Raw genomic sequence first — 24,397 nt, 5'->3', positions numbered from 1 at the left:
ATGCTGGAGCCGTCCCCACAGTGCAAATGGTTTATTCAACTTCATTAAACATTTTGTTCAATAATGTCTTTACATGGCAACACAAGAGAGACATTGTCAACTTTACACTGACAGTAAGCAAATATCACGAGTAAGGAAGTACTTTCAAATGTAAACACTTATTTCCAGTTGACACCTGAGCACTAAAGAGCATCACTGTAAAACTCACAAGAAACCAACTCTTTATCCACATCACTAGCTCCCTGTCTGAGGTACTTTTAGGTTAGCTTCACTTCAGTTTCAGTTTACAGCACACACACTCCACAAGAACCAAAACTGGAACTAAAATAAACACCAACATGACTCTGACGGAATCTGATGCCGAACATGTGAGCGTACAAAACTCTTTTCTGCATTGTTAACGTGACGCCAACAATTGTGATGTCTTTTAGCTTTATAAATTGTCAGTGAGCTCCAAAGCCAGGCAGGCGGTGCTCGGTGCTAGCATTTATGTAAACGTGCTCCCCGTAACAGCAGGTGAAATGTTTACCGTGTTAATCTCACATCTCTCAATTAGCACTAAACACAAACGGCAGCTGAAGCTATAAGTGTTGCCTATATTTGGCGACAAATGAACTAAATGGCAAAATAAATACTTTGACCTGATTATGAAGAACGCTGAGTAATCATGTTGCTACACTTCAACCTGAGGGAAACGTGAATGTCTCAACTAATTTTGATGTACAAGAGGTGATTTTGTTTTTCTATTTACATTGTACTAATCTCTGTATTAATATATTATTGGGACCATAGTTAGCTGAGTGGCAGGTCGGTGCCAACAAACTCTCTGCCAGGCCTCACCTCAGCTGATTCAAGTCACTGAAGTGGACGTCTACACCGTGTCTGTGCTGTTGCATAAAGTTCTGACAGTCCAAGAAGTTTCGGTGTATGATATCCTGTTATTATATTTGTATGACTAACATTCATTTTTATGCATCTCTCTGTGTTATGCACCCACACGTTTTACAAATCCAACTTGCTAGCAAAGCTTGCTTGCATTAGTTAATAATCCTTGTGTAAATATGGTCACTTCTAGCTTCAAAAACCCAACATTGCAACAGCCACAGTTAAAGTTGAGGCTTCAGAACAGGAGTTCACAAACCCACAGGCGATGTCACAGTGGCCCCCTCCATCTTTTATATACAGACTATTGTGTGGGACCAGTGGGAAAAGTCTGGGATCCGTGAGCATGCCAATCCATGTTCTAAGTAACAAGATATTTTACAGCTAATGAAAACTTTGACCTGCTTGTCTCACTAGAGGAATAAAATAGATGAAGACATTTAAAATAAATGCAGCGGAATAAACTATCCATGCAATCCAGTTAATGGAAGTAAGTTGTTGTTACTGCGTATTTATTTACAGTCTTGTAGGTTGTGGATTAATGGAATACAGCTGGTCCATCTGTTATCTGACTGTGCACTCAGACAAAAACTAAAAGCCTCTGTAATCTGAACTGAATTTCACAAGCAGGAGCTTCAGTCTCTCCTCTGGAATGTTAGCCGGCAGTAATTCAGCAGAGTATCCCCTGAATAAAACTGTCATAGGCAGCATTAGGAACCTCCACTGCACTGCCTGTGCTTTAGATTCCTCCTCTGACGGTTCACAGCAGCCTGACACAGTCACTAAAGCTGCTTCCATTGTTCCCTTAAGCAACATGGGCCATTAGTGGTTGGAGACCTCTTCTGTCACACACCCTTTTGATAAACATCTTGCAGTTTGTCGCTGGTGTTATTGGTCAGAGGACATTGAATTCACTTCAGTGTCCATGAGGGTTAAGAAGAGCTTTCTCTCTGCACGTTACTGTAGTTATTGTTACACTGAGGACCGATTTTCCATAACTTGCCTGTAGCCTTTTCCAGTTCCAGATATCAACAAAGCACTAATATGCAGTATGAGCCCATCTGTACATATTTCCACATGACATTGGCTTTCATACAAATATCGGAAACCTGACTGTTGGTGCAGACCTCCCTAACCAAAGGCTTCTCATTACAGTGGTTTTACCTTTCAATTCTGGCAAGAAAAATTCAGTCTCACTCAATTTTTGACAGGCAATCGCTAAAAATACTCAGTAACCAATATCGATCCTGTGGCAGCAGCGTATGCGAGCCACACATTCAGTGCCTAAGGATTTAAATCAAAGAGCGACAGTAACTTTAACTGGATATCAGATGGACGAGAGGCGCTCCTGACACGCAGATGTCCGGCGTGTTGTGGGGCTGCATTTGGTCATCATGGTGATCTGGGTGCTGAAGTTGTTGCCGTTGCTGCCCATGGAGGGCTGCTGGTACTTAGTATCAGCACCCAGAAACCTCTGCAGCATCCACCTGCGCCACTTACGCTTAATCTCCGACTGCACCTGCAGGACAAGCAGAGAGGTAGACAAACAGAATGAGGAGCATCGTTAAGCAGCCATGAAACACAGGATTTAGCTAATTTATCTTAAAGAGCTTTGTTTTGTTAGTATTTACCCACCTCTCCATTTAGAAAGCAGTACAGGACAGCAACCACAAAACCCTGTTGAAGAGATGGGAAAAAACACACACACACACCGCCCTGTAAGAGCTGTTGTCGCACAGAAATACAAGTATGATCGCACAGCTGGGGAAACACTCAAAATACTTGCGTATGAATAATGATGGTAAAATGACGACCAACTTCAGGCTCAGACAGCAAGTTTATCATCCAGATCCCCTGGGAAATGTTCCCAGGGGATATCACTCTGAACTACAACGGTTATAAATTGAGAATACTTTCCATTGCACAGCTTCCATCATTGCACTTTTCTCTCAGAGTTTACTTTCAATTTAATACTCAGCAAACGAGCAAACTCATTATTCAAGCGTACAAAGTTAAACATGTCAGCAAAACCAACCATTCATTTGCTCCATCCGACAAACTATCTTCATAAAACTTTGCAATCAAATGAAAGGATGTCCACTTGTGGCAGCAGGTCCGTCTAAAACGCGATATTTCAAGCATAAAATCCACACATTCATCTATAAGTAGTGCTGCCTGCTTCTGTGCACCATTTGGAAAGTGTTGCAGACTTAATGCAGTTGTGGGACGTTACCTGAAATGACCCCAGAATAAGATCGAACACCATCCTCACTTGTGGGTGAATGTCATCGGGGATGAAAGCAAAAATAATGTAGTTTATGCCAAAGAGAGGAATCAACAACAGAGTTGATTTAGCCAGTCTCCTAAAAACATGAGATGGGAGGAAAAAGAAGTAAAGAGAAAGCTCAGCCGTGTTAGAGAGCTTAGTCAAAATCAAAACCTAAGAGCAGCAAAATTAATTAAATTAGCATCACCTGATAAGAAATTACTGCAACCCACACTATGATCAAGATGCTGACATTTTGCACTGAATACCTACGAGTATTGATTGGACTCCTTTCTTCCAATGTCTGGGCAATTCATCTTCTGCCGCAAAATCCGGATGATACAAATGAAGAGGAAAAAGTTCACCTGCCACGAAAGTAGCAGACTGGTTAATTTTGCATTAAGCTGAGATTGGAATGTTACTCAAAAAGAGCTGCACTGACTCACAAGTATGGTGATTAAAATAGGGGTTTTGATTATCCACCAAGGGCTGTCATCAATTGTCTCCCAGCATCTGACATGGAAAAAGGAAACGCAAACAAGAAGTTCTTAATAAGAGATCATAAAAAAAATCACTGGACTGTAAATAGAGGCAGCGAAAAAGCTCCGAAGACCAGCTGTTAATCTTTGTAATGGATGAAAGAAGAGGAGCTTTGAAGGTCCCTTTACTTTTCATGAAGACCACTTAAAGAAATTACATGAAAGCTGACTAAGAGTTTGTTCATACCAAATATTAAAAATCATTACAATGACACAGACTCTGTTTTTTTCTTATATTTCCATGTATGTATGCACGCTTCAATAAGTATTAAAGTATTAAGGCATGGCTCAAGACTTTTGCACAGAACTGTAATTCTAATATCTGCATCAGTATTGGCTAAGACTTTCACAATCAGTGCATCCCAAATGATAACTTCACTTTAATCAACAAGAAAACAAGGCTAAAAAGATGAACTCACCCAGGTTGATCTGAAAAAGCCTTCGTTATCGCCCACGCTGAGATAAAGATGGTCGGAGCCCCTGCAGACAAATTACAGCACAAACAGAATTGCCTCTAAGTTATTTCAACATTAAAATGATCTCTGTTTCTCAGAGAGAAATGATCAGCTCTGTGATTTATTTTATAGATTATTTTATATACTTATTTATTTATCGGTACCACATTTGGGCATGAGTACACTGTTAATCTTATGAATGGGTTTACAGCTGAAGCAATATTGCTTTTTAGCTATGCTTATCATTCTTAACACGACTCATGTGTGCTCTGTGCCAATACTGACTCATCCTAGGTATCTGTGGGAAAGGCTTGTTTCCATTTTCCTGCTTGCAGACACAACATTTCAAGCCTATTTCTAGATTTACTTCACTGTGAAGGGAAAATAAATATTGTTGAATATATACGTCAAAGGCAAATGAAGGATCAAAAGGTAAAATATTTTCAGATTTTAACTGAAATTAAGATGAAACTCCTCAAAGGTTCCACCTAGCACCTTTTTTACGAATATATGAATTCTGATGAAAGCAGGGACCATATTGCTGTTGAAATTAAAATATAGCAGTTCAGGTCTACTTGTTTGATCTCTAAGTTTGGCAAAGAATTTAATTTATTTATATGTTACGTTTGCCATACATATATAAAGCTATTTGCCTTCCAAAAGCATTGCAGGACTCTTTGACTGAATTATAACAATGAGGACGGGTGCCAGCCGCCTGCTGCTGCTAATCTAAGAAAAACTCATTCATATGCAGATTGAAAGTTAAGTATTTTTTGAAGCAGCTGCATGTATTAAACCTCTTTTACATAAAATAATATATACTCCAGTTCCCTCCCATAATCCCATGATATGCATGTTAGGGTAACTGATGGGTCTAAGTTGGCTGCAAGTATGAAAGTGTGAATGATTTCTGTCTTGGCCCTTTGAAGGCCCAACCACCAGTCCAGGATGTATCCAGCCTCTTGCCTCATGCCAGCTGCAATAGGCTCCAGTGCCCCATACATCTCTCCATGATAAAGCAGATATAAGTAATGGATGGACGGATCCAGTGGTTGTAGTAAAGACTAATGAAGGCATTCGGGTTGCCTGATGGCTGCACTGACACTACAGACAAATGGACACATCTGATCCCCTTGCAAATGAGATTCTGAGCGCGACCTGTAAGCCTACTCATCAATATCTGGCATGAGAGCTAACACTTACCCCACCCAATGAGGATGTACCACCAGAAGTACTTTCTCTCAGAGAAGAAGGACACAGCTAACAAAGCATGAAGATAGAGGCCCTCCACAAGCAGCCAGAAGTAACTGGCCATGACCCCGTAGTGGAACAAGACCATCACTGCCTTGCAGCCCACCTAAAAAACATTAACATGTTATTGGCTTTACCAGAAATGTGCAAATGAATGTAGATACATATATAAATCTATTTCCATTTAAATGATTCAAAAGGTTACTTGAGGACGTTTTTAGCATACTGATCCCAAGGGCACAAAAAATAACAATTAAAGGTCAATACACATGTGCTATCTTGTAGTTGGGCTGATTATACTGACAGTGTTTGACCATTTAGATCTGTAATCTGCAGTAAATGTAACTGAAATCCAAGTTTAAAGCTCCTTGCTGCAGTATTAGGAGAAACCACCGCTGATAGATCGGTAGGTTTAACATAGTCCACACTGACCCCCCGCAATGTCTGCTCCATAACTTAAAACGCCAAATGGGAAAATGCTTTTAGGCAAATATTGTTATTGAATTAGCCAACCTGAGTTAAACAGAACTAGAAGAAGCCTAAAATTCCACTCTCACTATCAAGACGGCCTAAAGCTGTTAATCAGCTGAGCTAAGCAAGCAACTTAGGGTTAGAGTTTCAGGGCTGACAAATAAACTGGGACTGGGGCAGTCAAGAACTTGGTAGGCAACAAAATTAGAGAGATATGCAAAATATGCTTGTGTTATATGTTCCAGTCAGAAGTCTAACTTCAGCACTTTGAACCAACAGCAACTTGAAAATGAGCAACTTCCACATTACAACATTATAAGAAGTTCCAGCGTCGTGTGTCAGTAACTTCTGTTTATTGTCGCTTATAGTTCTTTGTTTTGTTTTATTTGCTGTTCAAGATCTGTGTATGGTCCTCTTTTTCTCTTGTTTCTTTCTCCTCACCCTCAGATGTCTGCCTCTCCCTGAAGCCTTGAGGTGTCTAACTGTTAACAGGGAGTTCTTCCTTCTCACTCTCACCAACTGCTGCACATAGAGGACTGGCATACCTCACAACATAAAGCACTTTCAGCTAATGATTGTTAATTGCAGCTATTGCTAAAAGCACATAGTTTAGCAGGTGGCAGAGGGGAGTACCCACCATCATTTCCAAAAGTCTCAGTTTTGACCTGCTGTATGCACACTTGAACAGGGTTTCAAAACCAAAACAAGTGTTGTTTGCAGAAGTGTCCTAAGATGCTTGTGTTAGATATCAAGTTTAAAATAAATCCTTTTTACTGTCGAATTTGCCTTATTGTACCACAGCAACATATGGTTTAATTCTGATGGCATTATTTACTTAACTTGTCGTTCATATCAAGTTAAATAAGGCTGCAGAGATGTATTTTTTACCTAAAACATTCACACTTTAAAGGTATATCCAGAGGAAATGCATTGACCTTTAAAAAGATGAGGACAACATAACAGACTAGATGTTTTAAATTAGCCAGGCCAGTTTTAGTCCCCGTGGGCCAAGCTAAAAAATTATAGGATTTGTTTTCTTGTTCAGAACGATGTGAATATTTAACATATTTAACAGACAGAGTATTATCAGTGTAAGACATTACACAGAACCAGCCTCTCTGACGCTGGCAAGGAGCTTTTGTTCCACTAACATCAGGTTCATTCTCGCTTATCTAAGATAAACAATCACACTTGAAACACACTAAATGCATATGTTTGCAACTTAGTTGCATTTCAGTGTTATCAAACAATACTGTTGTTCTATTATTTTTCCATCTTCTTCATTGTTATCAAATGTAACATTGCTTGGTACTCTCTGTCCTGCTGGGTTGACGTTATTGGCCCACTCTTCTGTACAACATTGTTTCAGTTCCTTGAAGTTTGCAGGCATTCATTTATGCACAGTTCTCTTAAAGTCTCACCACTGCTGTCACGGTCCTGGGTTGGTGACCCAGCGTTTTGATTTTTTTTTTTATTATACACTGGTAGGATCACGAGAGGATGGGGATTAGTAATCTTTATGACCACTAGTGTTTCGGTTTCTGTTTTGCATTTCTAGCTCTCTAGTTCTTCTGGGTTTGTGATTTCTAGTTCTTAGATTTAGTTCTGCCCTCTGGTTTATTCTCTTGTTGCCCAGTCAGTCATGTCTCTGAGTCCGTGTCTGAGTGTACGTGTCGTATTTCCTGTTTTATTTTCATAGTCTGTGTCCTATGTCAGTGTATCTGGTTTCGCCTTCCCTCATCTCATTATGTCTGATTTGCCCCAGCGGTGTTTTTTTCCTGCTTCCCATCCTCTTGTGATCCCCCTGTGTATTTTAGTCCTCCCCTGCTTGTTGTCACGTCGTTAACCTTCATACACCTCCTCAGTGCTGTGCGTTTCCTCTGTGTTCCTAGTCTCCGTAGCTCCTGATTTCTAGTTTAGGTTTCTTGTTTTCCACTTCCTTGAGTCCTGAGTTTGTTAGCTCTAGTTATTATGCTTCGCTTTTTGTTTTCTGTATTCAAGATTTTTCCCAGGAATAAAGCTGCGCTTTAAGTTTAACCCTCCGTCTGTGAGTCCTGCATTTGGGTCCTCCTTCCTGCCTGCCACACAGCACTAACCATGACAAGTGCATTTCAGTCAGGTTGAGATCTGGACTGTAATTATTGAAACCTTTTCTTTTTCCACCATTCTGTTGTAGATTTGTTGCTCTGCTTGGGATCATCATCATCCTGTTACATGGCCCAGTTTCAGCCAGGCTTCAGCTGTTGGCCTCACATCTGAGTCTAGAATACTTTGGCATACAGAGGAGTTCATGGTTGACTCACAGGTTCTGTGGCTGCAAAGCAAGCCGAAATCATAATGCTTCCTCCACCGTGCTTGACAGTTGGTTTTTAAAAGAAAGAGGCTTTCTCCTGACAATACTTACAAACCCTGGTTCAGGCCTTTTCTAAATATACTGTCATGAACTTTAACATTTAACACACTAACTGAGGTCTATTGAGTTTAAAATGTAGCCCTTGGATTTCTTGCAGTTTCTCTGAGCATTGAACAGTCTACTTATCCATGTAATTCCTTCCTTAATTGAAAACAGTAAGGGTGTGGTTAATTTTTCACACACTGCTTCTTGCATTTGGGTTTAAATTGTATTTAATATGTCATGTTTCGTATTTCATCTTAGGTTGTATTTACATAATTTTAAGACCTTCTAAAGATCAGATTTTTATAATGTCCTGAAATGACATTATAATTTAAACAGGGCGTATTTTCATTTTATCAGGTCTGTCTATAGATATTTTGTTACCCACATAAATGAATTGGTGACACAACATTTGATTTGTTTCCAGGGCTAGATTAAAACTAGGAATGTGTGTTCTTGCAACTCTCTGTGTTATTTTGCACGAGGTTTTCCACTTTCACCCCAACTGTATTTTTACAAGCTAAGTAGTGTGCCTCACACCAAGTAAACAGAAGTGATTTTAAGGTATAAAACTATACTTTCCGCCTCCTTTTGTTTTTGCTTTTTCACTGAGGAGTTTAGAAATCTGTGAGATATTTAGCAGCTGTGTTTAGGTCGGGACAGCCTGTGTACCCTGAAGGAGAAATGTCTAAACTCAGCCATTAAGCAACAGCACTTAGCGATATAGTAAAGCGGGTGATTTACAGTGAGTTGATCCAGTCCTCTCTGGTAATAAAGTGGCAAGAAAACAGCACTAACGTTGGTGACTTGATCAATCACATAAAGTAGCCTTATTACAGGGAGCAATGCCACATCTAGGAGCTTATCTAAATACTTAACTTATCGGTTATGACATTGCGGCATTTTGTGGTAATAAAGTCAATACAGCACTCTGAATGTGATTTATTGACAAAGCTCTCTGTAGTTCAGGCTTAATGTTCAAGTTCAGGCTTAATGTTCGGCAAACAGGAACTCTCACAACATCCTGGTCCACATATGAAAAAAGAAACATCACTTTCAGAGCAGAAGTGCCTCGGCAAACACTGCTACACCCAGAACGCTGAGTAAACTTTGAGACAAAGCATTAAAGTCAGAGTGGGAAAGCGGCTGCTGAGCAACGATGCCGAACTTCAGTTAGGCAGAGAGGGAAATCAATTCGCGCAACCAGTTGAATAATAGAAAAATCATCCTGCAGAGCTTTCAGCAGCGAAGTGAAAGGACGGTGAACGGCGTACTCACAGATGCTTGGCAATCTGTCTCGCCGACTTCGTACAGAACCACATCCTTGATGAAAACAGTCACAGCTTTCAGTATGAAAGACACAAACAGATGCATGTGGATGTAGTTTCTTGTGCACTGCAGCTTCCTGAAGAAGAATACAAATACACAGAAAATGAACAGGCAAAGTACTCCTAATGCATCCCGACTGGTTACAATGAATGAGCTCGTCATGTGTCTCGGAAATCATCAGAAAAAAAAGCGTGTATCAAGAGAATATGCACTAGAAACTTCACTGACTTAGTTCAGAGGAGCACAGAACAGATGTGCTTTTCAGCTCAGGACAGCAGCCATTCTAAGCTCTTAGTATACATGATTATCGCCTTGTAATTTCCTACCACCGTGCTCTGCTGTGCTGCTATCTAAATGTCACAATTCATTTAAACCCTGCAATTGTCATGAAAGGCTTTCTGCATGTCTCCCACTTTGGATGTAGTTTTTTCAGTGACATAATACAGGGAGTGCAGAATTATTAGGCCATTGAGTATTTTGTCCACATCATCCTCTTCATGCATGTTGTCTTACTCCAAGCTGTATAGGCTCGAAAGCCTACTACCAATTAAGCATATTAGGTGATGTGCATCTCTGTAATGAGAAGGGGTGTGGTCTAATGACATCAACACCCTATATCAGGTGTGCATAATTATTAGGCAACCTCCTTTCCTTTGGGTCAAAAGAAGGACTTGACAGGCTCAGAAAAGTCAAAAATAGTGAGATATCTTGCAGAGGGATGCAGCAGTCTTAAAACTGCAAAGCTTCTGAAGCGTGATCATCGAACAATCAAGCGTTTCATTCAAAATAGTCAACAGGGTCGCAAGAAGCGTGTGGAAAAACCAAGGCGCAAAATAACTGCCCATGAACTGAGAAAAGTCAAGCGTGCAGCTGCCAAGATGCCACTTGCCACCAGTTTGGCCATATTTCAGAGCTGCAACATCACTGGAGTGCCCAAAAGCACAAGGTGTGCAATACTCAGAGACATGGCCAAGGTAAGAAAGGCTGAAAGACGACCACCACTGAACAAGACACACAAGCTGAAACGTCAAGACTGGGCCAAGAAATATCTCAAGACTGATTTTTCTAAGGTTTTATGGACTGATGAAATGAGAGTGAGTCTTGATGGGCCAGATGGATGGGCCCGTGGCTGGATTGGTAAAGGGCAGAGAGCTCCAGTCCGACTCAGACGCCAGCAAGGTGGAGGTGGAGTACTGGTTTGGGCTGGTATCATCAAAGATGAGCTTGTGGGGCCTTTTCGGGTTGAGGATGGAGTCAAGCTCAACTCCCAGTCCTACTGCCAGTTTCTGGAAGACACCTTCTTCAAGCAGTGGTACAGGAAGAAGTCTGCATCCTTCAAGAAAAACATGATTTTCATGCAGGACAATGCTCCATCACACGCGTCCAAGTACTCCACAGCGTGGCTGGCAAGAAAGGGTATAAAAGAAGAAAAACTAATGACATGGCCTCCTTGTTCACCTGATCTGAACCCCATTGAGAACCTGTGGTCCATCATCAAATGTGAGATTTACAAGGAGGGAAAACAGTACACCTCTCTGAACAGTGTCTGGGAGGCTGTGGTTGCTGCTGCACGCAATGTTGATGGTGAACAGATCAAAACACTGACAGGATCCATGGATGGCAGGCTTTTGAGTGTCCTTGCAAAGAAAGGTGGCTATATTGGTCGCTGATTTGTTTTTGTTTTGTTTTTGAATGTCAGAAATGTATATTTGTGAATGTGGAGATGTTATATTGGTTTCACTGGTAAAAATAAATAATTGAAATGGGTATATATTTGTTTTTGTTAAGTTGTCTAATAATTATGCACAGTAATAGTCACCTGCACACACAGATATCCCCCTAAAATAGCTAAAACTAAAAACAAACTAAAAACTACTTCCAAAAACATTCAGCTTTGATATTAATGAGTTTTTTGGGTTCATTGAGAACATGGTTGTTGTTCAATAATAAAATTATTCCTCAAAAATACAACTTGCCTAATAATTCTGCACTCCCTGTATTTATCAGGGACACCGAGCAAGGAAATAAACAAGAACAAATCGGTGTGTAGGGGGAGAGAAGCAGGGGGTGCTGAGAAAATGTCACTAATGTAAATTCTCTCTTTTGCCTGCTTTCAAACAAATACCTTCCCCGAGACACGATGACCTGGGGTGAGTTGCGTAAACGCAGCAGGACAGTTGAGCTGAGATGAAGTATCGCTCAGCTGCATGAACGCCACATCTGCACCCCGACATAAACAGCAGGCGCTGCTCACATCCTGCATCTCCGCTCCAGAATGCAAACCCGATCGCATGTCAAAAAACCCAATGAGTAAACACAGCGCTTGTTGTTTAGCCCGCGACACACAAACAGCCTGAAATGCAAGCACAGCCAGCTGATGTTTATTAGACGCTACACACACTTGCCACTTAAACTTGTTCTAAAGATCCACGCCAACTATCTATGCCAACAATCACTTACATGCGTTTTTCTCCACGACCTTGAGACCTTAAGGTCAGGACAGAGCATAAAATCAATAACAGATGCTCATCTAAGTGATCCGACCTAACAGTTTGACTTGGTGACTGCTTGCACCCACCCACATTTGGACGACTTCTCTCACTTAATCCAGTTACATTGCTTTGTGAAAAGACTGTAAGACCTCAATAAAATGCAGGAAGCATGGTGGAAAATGAGAGATCGACGGGGTTTTCTTGCTTTAATAGGTGCTTGATTGTCTTTATGTGGGAACATTAAGCAGTGTTATGATGAATCACCTTACCGGAAAAGACACAGTATGATGATAGCGACTGTCAGAGAGATGAGCGACATGCTGTGACCGATGGTGTATCCCACTTTGATGGCGTGGAAGAATACCTCCTGTAACAATACGTTTCAGTATACAGTCCATTGGGTATGGGACATTTAACTTAAAGTTCCAGTTGCCACACTCACTTCATGGCTATCCAAGGTGGTGTTGGGATTATATCCACAGTCTGCTATGTAGGAGTCCATGCTGACTGAGGTCCAACCATCCGCGGTGCAGGTCTTTGACAGGTTACCTAATGAGCAAAGGGACAGAGGAACAACACTGGAAATTATTCGTATTACTTTACGCCGCTCTTCCTGTTATCCTTTAACAGTAGAATAAAGTGCTTGTTGAGATGGGAGCTGTAAGAGCTGCAGGGCAGACATACCACTGCATTTAATTAAAACATGCTGAGACTCATGTCTCCCTGGAATACACCCAAATAATCAAAGGAAACAGAATGAATGACTGAAGGGGCTCAGTCGCCCAACTGGCTCAGAGATGCTGAGGCAATTCCCATGTGCACTTGCTTCCATCTGTTTCTTAATTATGTGAAGGCTGTACACACAAACACCAGGTGGCCATCAGTCAAGCAGAGATATTTTGGTCTGTTCTGCCCACAGAGGGCAGAGGTGAAAGGTGCATTTAGACTGACAATTAAGAAATTGCATGACTGCATGACCAAAATACAGTGTCGCAGATTTGCAGTAACAAAAGATAGAACTCTTTAAAATTAAGTGTAGAGTCAAACTTGGGAGAACAATGAAGTAAATGAAATTACAGCAAGATAAAGTTTTTGGGTTAAAGCTGAGTCCAGTAGTTGTCCGGAGTAGCGTACAGCAGGCCAGAGAGTTTCTCTTATTGAAAGTGCTGAAGATGAGATATATCTGTAGGTCTTTAATCTTGAGTAAAGTGCTGTTCAGCAGAGTCCTGCTCTACAGGAGAATGGAGCTTAGCTACAGCGGTGGGAGCTAATGAAGTGCAAATACTTCATTACTGTACTTAAGTAGAATTTTCATCTGTAGTTTACTTGAGTAATCTTGTTTTCTGACTTTTTACTTTTGCTCCCTACATTTTTAAACAAATATCTGTACTTTTTACTCTTGACATTTTCAAAACAAGGTCATTACTTTTGGTTTGAAGTATTTGAAGGGAACTATTTCGTCACTGCGAGCCTCCAAACATCAAACTGATTTGAGCCTAAACAGAAACACATGAAAGGCAGTCCTGCTTGTGTATTAATCACCAGGAGATGTGGTATAAAACAGATGAAGAGGCAAACGTGTGGGCCATAGTCAGGGGTTAAAGTGGGCCTGTGTTTTGATTTTTTTATCATTATTATTATTATTATTATTTTTCTTTTTTGGCACAACACTGGAACAACTGCAGGTGTCCATAAGTTATGTTTGCGGTACTTCAGCATCTAGTTAGCCCTACAGAAGTGATGTTTTTTAATTCTCAGGTAATTTCAAATCCGACGCTTCTATCAGCTCAACAAACATCAGCAAACACATAAACTGTTTGTGTGCAGTTTGTCTCACGGTATGTTGCTAGCTAAAGGTCCTGTATTTTACAGGGAGAGAAAAGAAAGAGCTAACTTCACCCAGAGATGGAGAAAGATAAGAAAGACACAACAGGAAAGGAAGAAGAGGGGTTAAAGATAAGGACTGATCGGTGGTGTTTGATAAACTGGAAATTTAAAGCTTACATGTAAGTTCTCATGATTATAAATCAGATATCTGGTCTGTACACATGACATTATGTTTTTTCATATTGTGAAACCTGCTGCAAAACAAACTGAGGTAGACTCGCTGTGTTATTTAAAGGTGGCATGAAAATCCTCTGCAGAATAAACAGGTTAGTTTGCTGTGAGGGGTTTAAAGTAAAGAACAGTGTGTGACTGGTGCACAGTGGCTGTGGTTTCATGGTCAGAGTTAGGTTACATAAAGTAAAGCAGAGATGAATCTGAAGTTAAGCTGATGATGCTGAGACTCATTCATCGAATTTCACCTTCATACCAGCTTTATACCTTCTAGAAAAAAGACAGCAGCTACTGTCAGTGTAGAGGATGGAAATCAGCCAAGACAACTCATAAAACATCTGCTGACATCTGGTTGAATTAAGTTGTGTACATCCACAAAGAGCAGCAGGTCAGCTGGTCACAGCCTGTACACTAAGAAAATCTGCTGGAGCTCCCAGTAGAAATTATTGTGATTTATGATTTGTTTCCCCACACTGAGCCGACTGATTTTAGGGTTCCCCACATGCTGAAGGTTTAGAGGCAAAGCCACCCTCTACAATTAGCAACAGAAAATAGAGCTGTTTTATTTTTTATTTTTCTCTGCTCATGTTCTACTTACCTGATTCAAGCTGAGTACCTTTATTAGAATTCAAATTTAGACTGGAATAAAGTTTATATTCACATCTACTAATATTATTTCTGGAGTATTTTTAACACTAGTATCTGTACTTCGACGTAAGTACACAATGTCTATACTTTTGCCAGATCTGCTTAGCTGAGTGCAGGACCCTGCACAGATAAGTGGAGCTCTGTACAGTACAGGTCAGACCTCAGTGCTAGGCAGATTACAGCAGAAAGTTTCTATTCCAAAGTTTTGTGAAAAAAAAAACAAAAGCTAAAACAATTGAAAAGGCCTCTTTTTAGGTCCTATTTACATCCTCTGCACTTGTTGCATATGTAATGGAAGGGCAGAATATATGGCATATGATACAGAGAGGATTTAGATTTTTACAGCATGACGAAAGCTAGAAATGGATCCATGTACTAATTAGACCTGAAAACCCATGTCCCTCCCTTCATGAGCGTCTAATCCTGAAGCATGGATTGACTGCTCTGTGCTTTTTGTTCAGTCTCTTATTGTGTCATACTTCTTTCCTCATCTCCCTTCCTACCAGTAAAGAATGGAAGCTCCGTGATCTGGTGACAAATGAATCCACGTCCTGAATGCCGCTGTGGAAATCCAAATGTAGGACATTCCGCACATTGCGTAATCGTATCACTCGGCAGCTGCTATCAAATCAGCACTGAGTTGGGAAATGACCAACAATCAACAACAAGTCTTAGAATGTATTTGGCACCAAAATTTGGTCCGCTCACAAATACCTGAGCAGCGTAACGCAGAGAAGATGGAGGCTTAGCTTCCTCAAACAACATGACAAGACACAAAGGCGAAGCTAAGCCCCTGCTGTTTCAGCCCATGCCACCACTGGATTTAGCCTGTTTGAGGGATTGCCAGAAGAATGCTTTCATCATTCCCCAAAACATGACTGCAAGGATTTTCAGTGTTCAAGTTCATCACCCCATAATCATTTTTATTTTCTTTTTACTTCTTGGCTTTTCCCGCCAGTATTGTGTAGTCAAAGCCTTATCCTATCTAAGTATATCCAAATGTTTGATCCATAGTATTATTATAAATCAACTTCATGTCAAATTCACATTGCAGCATGTAGGTGAACCTGTTGACAGCTGGGCACTCTGTCATTCTCAGCCTGTAGAGAGGGTGAGCGCTATTAAAAGAGATGAATGGCTGCATGTTTGTGTTAGATCTGCTAGGTAAAGAGTTCATGAGAATGGCAACTCTGTCTCAACTAAATTTATGACCCCGAATCTCTATGGCGCCATGTTTCGTAATGCTTGTTTTTGTGTGTGAGGCTTATAAAATGAATAACCCAGGATGTGTCAATACCTTCAGTCTTTTGCAACGATTCCCAGGAGTGAGGTTAAATTAGACTTTATGACATTCTGTTAAACACGCTCACAAAGAAGAATGTATGCATCGTGTGTCTGTAACCTGCCAAGGCCTTAAAGAGCTTTCGACAACTAAATAACAGGAAAAATACACAGTGGTTCAATGACTTAAACATTTTTTTTCCTGCTTTCTTGCACAGATACCTGGACCGCTCATCACCACTTCATTTAGTCCTTCTTTCATGACCTGAATGTAGACCAGGTTTAACTATCAGAGACCTGTGCTGATAAGGTGATTTACTGCATAATTGATATGGTCTACATGAATGCAGCACAACACTGCACAGAGGGGGCTGTTGATCCTGTAAACCTCCTGACATGTCAGTGAAATATGCCTCCTCTGACTTCAACCCCACAGATCCGCTGATTCTTCATCTGCCCCCTGTCTTTTCCCTGGAGTGCTATCCTCTCTCATATCATACTATCTCCCATCTGGGCCACATCACAGCTTCCCACACAACCTTTCTTCCCCTCACTGTTCATGTAGCTGATAATGACTCGATGGCACAAAATGTTCTAATGTACCCTGCATAGTCCGGAAGTACTGGCTATTACAGCTATAGGACCTCCTTTCCAGGTTGACTATATGATACAAGCAGCGTTTTCATTAACAAGTACGAGTGCAGGTGCGCTACACCTGTGGCAGCTCGTTTATTTTGCTCCACCTTTTTTAAATGTCAGGGGTTATATATATATTTACAGTATATGCAGCTGCTGACAGGGTAAGACTTTTGGCACACCCATCAAATATTAGCAAACATACCTCAACGTCTGTTCCAGACTGTTGGACAACACTTGAGGAAACCTGCAGTTCAACCCGGAGATGGTAGCAAGACATCGCACGTTATCCGGTTATAGAACCGAGCCCTGGGGTTAAGTGTGGGCGTAGAAAATACGCTGTACTGAAAAGTGTCCTGTACATTCCCAAAGACAAGCAGTACACACAGAACAGAACTCTATGTACCACTATGAAAGTGGGTAATACATGGGTGGATTCATATGTGTTGTTCACTCTTGATTTTCATTATTTGATCCTGTTGACCAAAACAATTCACTTTTATGATATTATTATTACATCTATTCATCTATCTATACAAAATATTCAAAAGTGCTATTAGTCAAATTCATCTTTAATTAACGACTGAAGTGCAATCAGAGCAGGGGAGTCAGGATATTATGGGTATTACTTACATGATATCAAATTTTGATTTTCAAATATTATGTTTATGGCCAATACTGGTGTAGACTGACCATGCATAACATTATGAGCACTGACAAATAAAGTGAATAACACTGGTCATATATTCTTCATGGCTCCTGTTAGTAGGTGGGTTATATTAGGCAGCAAGAGAACATTTTGTCCTCAAATCGTAAGGATTTGAGTGAGTTTGACAAAGGTGCAGCTAAAGTGCAGCAAAAGTGCAGCTCTTTTGAGGTGTTCCTGGTCTGCAGTGGTTAGTCTCTTTCACAAGTGGTCCAAGGAAGAAACAGTGGTGAACCTGCGACAGGGTCATGGATGACCAAGGGTTAGTGATGCACGTGGGGCCCGGTACAACAGATGACCTACTGAAGCTCAAACTGCCAAAAAAGTTTATGTTGGTTATGATAGAAAGGTGTCAGAATACACAGACATCACAGTTCGTTGTGTGTAGGTCTGCATAGCTGACTGCTGTAAACTGCCAACAATGGCCACGCGAGCACCACAGCTGGACCATGGAGCGATGGAACAAGGTGACCTTAACTGAATAACTTTCTTTTACATCACGTGGATGACTGGTACGTGTGTGTCGCTTACCTGGAGAACACCTGGCACCAGGATGCACTATGGGAAGAAGGCAAGCCAGCAGACGCAGTATGATGCTTTGGGCAAACTTTGGGTCCTGCCATCCATGTGGATGTTACTTTGACACGTACTACCTACCTAAGCATTGTTGGAGACCATGTGCACCCTTTCATGGAAACGGTATCAAAATGGTTCAGCAATGGTCTGAGGAGCACAACAAGTTTGAGGTGTTGACTTGGCCAGATCTCAATCCAAACTAACATCTTTGGGATGCGCTGGACAAACAAGTCTGATCCATGGAGGCTCCACCTCACAACTTACAGGACTTAAAGGATCTGTTGCTAAGGTCGATGGTTCAGGGTTGTTTTGGCAGCAGAAGGGGGACCAACACAATACTAGGCAGGTGGTCATAATGTTATGTCTGATCGGTGTATAGCGACTCTTTTAGTGCTACAACTTGACCACTATGTTCAAAATATAGAAGAGAGAGGTTTATTCATATATTTTCACTGTCTCATCAGCAGCAGGAGCTGAGCTAACGGACCAATAGCAACTTTACAAACATGAATAAATCAAGAAAATATTATTTTTGAAAACAAACAGCTCAAACATGCAGCTTTGTTGTCACCGCCAAAAAATATTACACAAAGCGTGGTCAATTTAGCCACTGCAAACTTCTTCTTTTTTATGATTAGCATAGCTTTATAAAGAGCCACACCTGGGATTTTACAGCTATAGCTGTTTGTTCCTGTTACATTTCTCAAGGCTCCAATTTTAAATTAAAGCCCCTTTGCCAGTCGACTACAAATAAACATCTCCATCAACTCTTACTTCATAATTAACTGAGGAGACGCTACGTGGTAATTATTGACAAATGGAGATGTTGAGGAAACTCGAAGGGTTATATTCCCAGGAACTACTGTACAGACATGCTGCAATTCAGCCAGAAAATTCCCAGGATAGTGTTTTCCCTTGCAGATAATTAGCACTACTTCCCTGTTAGGCTTTCACCGTGTAAAGAACAAATAACCAGTGTGGCTCTTTAATGAGTGTATGGTGTCTGCATGGGAAGTTGGTTATCTTGTTTCCTGCTACTGTTTTGAATTTTATTGTATTATTTATGATATTCAAGATGTGGCGGTAGAAAAGATAACAGATTGTAGGGCCAAAATAGCATCATGAGTATGAGCCACTAGGACAGTCCATAATTTCTATTTGTGGTCTCAGATATGGAGTGTGATGATACTGGCACAGGCTCAATAGCAGGGATATTTGGAACAATAACAACAAAATGGAAGTTAAGAAAGGATCGAGATGAGCAGCACGCCAGCATCTCTCTGATTCATTTTAATATCCCATGCCTAACTCATGTTTCCATGAATAGGCATTTAATTTCAGGTTAATCTCAGACTCGGGGATACAGACATAAAAAAGAAAAATGGCATTACGAGGCTTAGTAATCATGTGATGTACCATTTATAGGCTGTTTAAGACTGAAATTGTTTTTATTATCCTGACTATGGCATGTTTGCCAAACTACATTGAAATTCTCAGATTGATTCATTATTTTTTAGAGACTTTAAGGCATCTTAGCAACTAAGTGACTATTCACAGGCCACTTTATTAGATACACCTTGCTAGTACCAGGCCTGACCCCCTTTTCCCTTCAGAACTGCCTTAATTGTCAGTGGCACAAGCTGAACAAGATGCTGGAAACATTCCTCAGAGATTTTGGTCCATATTGACACCATAGCTGCTCATGCATGACATGAATCTTCTGTTCATTACATTACAAAGGAGCTGTATTGGATTGACATGTAGTAACTGTGGAGGCCATTTTAATACAGTGAACTCACTGTCGTGTTCAAGAAACCAGTTTGAGATGATCTGAGGTTTGTGACAGGCCAAAAAAAGTCCTCCATTCCACTGTACCATCACCAGCCTGAACTGTTTACTTGCATGTTGTCTACATCAAATTCTGACCCTGCCGTCTGAATGCTGCAGCAAAAATCAAAGCTTCATCAGACCAGGCAACATTTTTCCAATCTTCTGTTGTCCAATTTTTTCAAGCCTGTGCAAAGTGTAGTCTCAGTTTCCTGTTCTTAGCTGACAGAAGTGGCACCGGGCTTTAGCCCATCAGCTTTCCAGAGCTGTAATTTGTGCGTACTGAGATTCTCATATGCACACCTTGGTTACAACAATAGTGCCATGGTGGTGGGGTGGAAAGCACTGTTCTCTCACAGAAAGGAGGTCAAAAGTTCAAAGCCATTAGCATCTTGGGGCCTTTCTGTGTGTACCTGCAAGGACACTTTCTGGCTTCCTCCCACAGCCCAAAACATGGTAGTTTAGTTGGAGATTCTAAATTACTAGTTTACAATCGAGAACATTTAGAGTAAACTAGATGAGATGAAGGCAAATTATTCTTTAGCCTGAGGCTACCCTGACAACATCCAGAAATACAAAACATCAGGCTTTGAAATTCAAAATTGGTCAACTGGTTTGTGGCCCTGTAACATCAACCACTGCAGTACAGATCATTGACATATTACTACGTTATACACAAAGTTAGTGAATGTTAGCAAACCACTGCATTCTGCAGATACTGAGTTTTGTTTCCGTTTGCATGACGAAAGTAAAACCAATATTATCTGTCCTCTGAGCTTGATTTTGGTCTCCTGCAATTCTGGGGGAAGTTTCCTCAGACTATTTCTACATTCTGCTACTGGGGACTGAATGGATGATAAATCTGTGCCTTCATTTGCTACAGGTAACGTTTTTACTTTTATGAATTGATATTAGATTTGTTGTTTATATCAAAGGATGACTTAGAGCAGCTTTAACTCCACTTGTAAATATTTTTTAAGTCACACATATATTTAAGAAATCACTGAGGTGCATGTTCAGTGTTGTCCGTCTGTCTGTCTGCAAGATTACTCATCCATGAAGCTTGATGGAGAGGTGAAGCAAGTATAACAAAACTGCCCTTTAATTTAGTGCTGATGCTGATACCTTTGCAAAAATGGGTATTTTGAGACCTTCTATAGTTTCTCTATGTATTTACCAATAGGTGTCAGTGACTTTCCACCACAAATGTATGGATTCTACCATGTGCTTCCACTTTTTCTAGTCAAATAACTAAATACTAACTTATTACTGTAACCTTCTGAGAGTAAAATTAACTAACTAACGCTTTTTCTCTTCTAACTCTCTTTAAAACACACACCTATATGTAACGTATATTGCAAGCTTGATTCTTACGTTCAGGAACATCCTCGGAGTGAAAGAAGAGAAATCTGGGGCAAGCGATGGTTACCACCTCTCCCACATCAGCACTGGGCCAGCAGGTGATTTTGTCCCAAATCCCACTGCAACCTAGAGAGAGACAAAGAAGGAGAGGGACCAAAAACAAGTATGTTACCTAAACTCGCATGCCCAAAGATAGAGAGAAACTTAATTTTGCTCACATTTTGCACAGTGTTTCACACATGAATCCCCTCAAGTGGGAAACAGCAGCCTGTTTAAGGTGAAGGCGGAGCACTGGCGTTCCCATGGCAGCCAAAACGTGTGAGTTTAGGTCAGCTGGCATTACAGCCATGCTGGGCCCATAACAGCAGATGACCCGAGTTAACATGCTGCCACGATGACTAATAAAAAAGCTCTGTGTCCTTCGTTACACGCTGTTATTTGAATTCAACAGATCTTCGTGTCTTTCCACAGTGTGTATCCTCCCGGGATGCACAATCGGCTCACGCCACTTTCACAGCGCACCTGCTCAACAGTTTGTCACAATGAAAAATCTCCTAACTAGGGTGCATTTGCACCATTACCCTGAGGATCTGACAACATTTAAACCTAATGCAAATTTAAATTAAAAACATAATGACAGTTTAATTACTTTTGCATTGCATGGAAACAAACAGAGTCCCATAATGCCTCCAACAGTGTTTCAGTCACTCACAGAGGCTCTGTGAAACACAATTATCTTCATGTACACAGTGTATAATGTGCTGCAAAAAAACAAAAGCATAAAAAACTACAGATCAGGTGAGCTTCACTGTTGCACTGTAAAAGCATTTGTTAGTAGCATTTCTTATAAATGCAAAACAGGATCAGTTTTCTCTGTAACTGAATCTGCATATGTGACAAGGGGCTGACATTAGGTGGAAAACAGTGTTCAATCATGCAAGGTGTAATCTAAAGCCAGACGGGAGGCTTGGACAGCTTTTGTTGTCTTTGGAGTTCATTGTGTCACTTCAATCAGAGCTCACTTATATCATTAGGGAATTAAGATGAGACAGAATAAGTAGCTCGTGGTAAACACATACGAAGCATCTGACATACCTGTTGTTCTGTTTTTAATCTTAGCCTCGCATATGATCCTCTCCTTATCGATTTCATTCATCATGTCGCACATCTGTGTGGCCACTGCAAACACCTGTGAAGAGAGTATTTGCATGTATTTTACGTACTTCTCTTTGGCCAGTGGTCGCCTTTTAAAAAGTGTTAGCAGCACTGAAAGGGTGCAGGTGCATGCAAAAAAACTTGGGCACCATTTGACAAATCGCTAATGTTTAAAGCAAATGTTTTTGCAAAGATTTTTTTCATGAACTTCAAAAAGTGAGTCTGTAACTGTGACGCGTGAGATTTGCATTATATTTCTCATTCCTCATGATGTACTGGGAATTATGAAGTGATTCGGTGTGAAATATGAGGATTTACCATTAGGATGTATACAGACCATCTGCAGGAGCAGAAGATTTACTGCTCTTACTTGGATATATGAGTCTCCTCTCTATGCGCATTAATCAGTCGGTATTCTGTGGCTATTGTTAGCCATGAAATGAACCCATAGGACTCCAGTTTCTCTCCATACAGCAGATGACTTCCTCATTTAGTTTATGATTTATCTTGCACCTGCAGGCTCTGCAGCATCACTTCACCCATGGTGATGGCCAGACAACAGGTTGTCATTAACCAATCAGTGCAGTCTTAAGCAAGTTGGAGAGGAGGGAAACTTTCACCAGCCTAATCATCGTTCTTATTGTCAGGCTCATTTGCTAAAGAGCCCAACAGTCTGTGAGTTTGCACAGATGAAGATGTGCAGGCGTTCTATTCTAACGGGTTTTTATCTAAATTCCAGTATGATTCATACATGCTTCTCTACATTAGACAGTTTGAAGAGAAGCATGGTGAGGACCAGAGAGGCTGCAGAGGCAGACAAAGGAGGCCGTTACCATGGTGTCCTGAAGGGAAGTTCATTGTTTCGCCTGGTAATGCATCTTAACCTTGGTCATAAAAGGACAATGAAGGGCGCATAAAAACGCATGAATGTCACTGAATAACGATCCCAGTCAAGGACCACCGTTTTGTTTGCTGCTGAAAAGCGAAAACTGGAGCGAAGAACTATCTGAACTTGAACTATTATTTGTTCCATAAATTCAGGTTTAAAAAGAAAGAAAAAATAAACCCTTGAAAAAAAAAAACACCCGAATTGGTCCCGTCATCCACACATACTAAACGGAATTAAGATGCCCACGGGGGCACAGCGGTGCGCCCTGCATCCACACCTCTGGAGGACCGCATGCGTATCAGCCCTAAGCCCGTTTGCTGGCTTATCGCAGTGATCTACGTGGTCAAGCTTACGCTGCTAAATCAGGCAAGCAGCTGTGGTACTCTTGACAGCGAGCCCAAGCTCAGGTCATGAGAAAAGTCAAGTTTTTAAGCGGAGTGTACTCACGGGTTCCAGCAACACGCAGGAGAACAGGAGGAAAATGCCATTTGAAAATCCCACCAACATATCCAATGAAATATATAAACCATTAAAAAATAGTTTTAGGAAGAAAAAAAAAATTGGTGACAGTACAATGATAATCCGTCCCAGGACTGAGAGTGCACCGGCTGACTTTGTGCGGTCTTGCGCTCTGAGCGGCGTGAACTGCTCCGCTCCTGAAGTCTCCCTCCTCCTCCTCCTGCTCCCCCACCCCCTCCCACACAGGATTTACCTTGAACAGCCAACGAGTGTAACCAATGAAAGATCACCTGTGAACGTCAGTACACGAGGGCGTTGACATCTAGCGCCCACAAAGAAAAAAGATTAAACTTACTGTAGTTGTCGATTCAAATGAAGAAAACAATAAATGTACTTTTAAACTGTGGCTGAACTCTCAGTGCTGCCGTAAAAACGGGATTTTACAGAAAGAGCTTTATCCCACGTAAGAACTGTAGACTTTTGAGAGACTTGTAGTTTAGTTTTATTTATATTTTTGTTTTGTATTTTAGACTACGTCATACAGATTGGGGGCAGTCGGGGGCTGTCATTATTTAGCAGGAAGATTTTGTCAGAGGTGGGGATCCTATAGGAACTGCATCAATGGATAATTTAAAATACAGCAGCTTGCATAGTACTGAATGTTTTTCTTCTGCTCTTGTGATTTTTTTTTTTTTTTTTTTTTTTTAGCATAAACTAACT

General features: G+C 40.9%; 1 protein-coding gene across 1 annotated transcript; it reads right to left on the bottom strand.

Annotated features, from left to right (window-relative positions):
* Positions 1-16: 16 nt before the first annotated feature.
* LOC100697561 (vasoactive intestinal polypeptide receptor) lies at positions 17-23,888 on the bottom strand. The gene is made up of 13 exons (XM_013265523.3): positions 23,666-23,888; positions 22,270-22,363; positions 21,187-21,300; positions 12,523-12,629; positions 12,350-12,447; positions 9,538-9,664; positions 5,346-5,499; positions 4,107-4,167; positions 3,595-3,661; positions 3,422-3,513; positions 3,116-3,245; positions 2,518-2,559; positions 17-2,401 (listed from the first exon to the last, which is right to left on the bottom strand). The coding sequence occupies exons 1-13, from the start codon at positions 23,723-23,725 to the stop codon at positions 2,210-2,212; spliced, it is 1,338 nt and encodes a 445-aa protein (XP_013120977.1). The 5' UTR covers positions 23,726-23,888; the 3' UTR covers positions 17-2,209.
* Positions 23,889-24,397: the final 509 nt, after the last annotated feature.

The sequence above is a fragment of the Oreochromis niloticus genome, linkage group LG18 (genome assembly GCF_001858045.2).
Source record: "Oreochromis niloticus isolate F11D_XX linkage group LG18, O_niloticus_UMD_NMBU, whole genome shotgun sequence".
Taxonomy (NCBI): Eukaryota; Metazoa; Chordata; class Actinopteri; order Cichliformes; family Cichlidae; genus Oreochromis; species Oreochromis niloticus.
Note: the sequence above shows the minus strand (reverse complement) of the source record. Positions and strands in the feature narration are given on the sequence as shown.

Coding starts and splice junctions, on each gene's coding strand:
- LOC100697561 (XM_013265523.3), bottom strand. CDS start 23,725: ATGTTGGTGGGATTTTCAAATGGCATTTTCCTCCTGTTCTCCTGCGTG. Junction 3,514..3,594: donor CTATTTTAATCACCATACTT/GTGAGTCAGTGC, acceptor CTTTCGTGGCAG/GTGAACTTTTTCCTCTTCAT. Junction 3,246..3,421: donor AAGGAGTCCAATCAATACTC/GTAGGTATTCAG, acceptor TCATGTTTTTAG/GAGACTGGCTAAATCAACTC.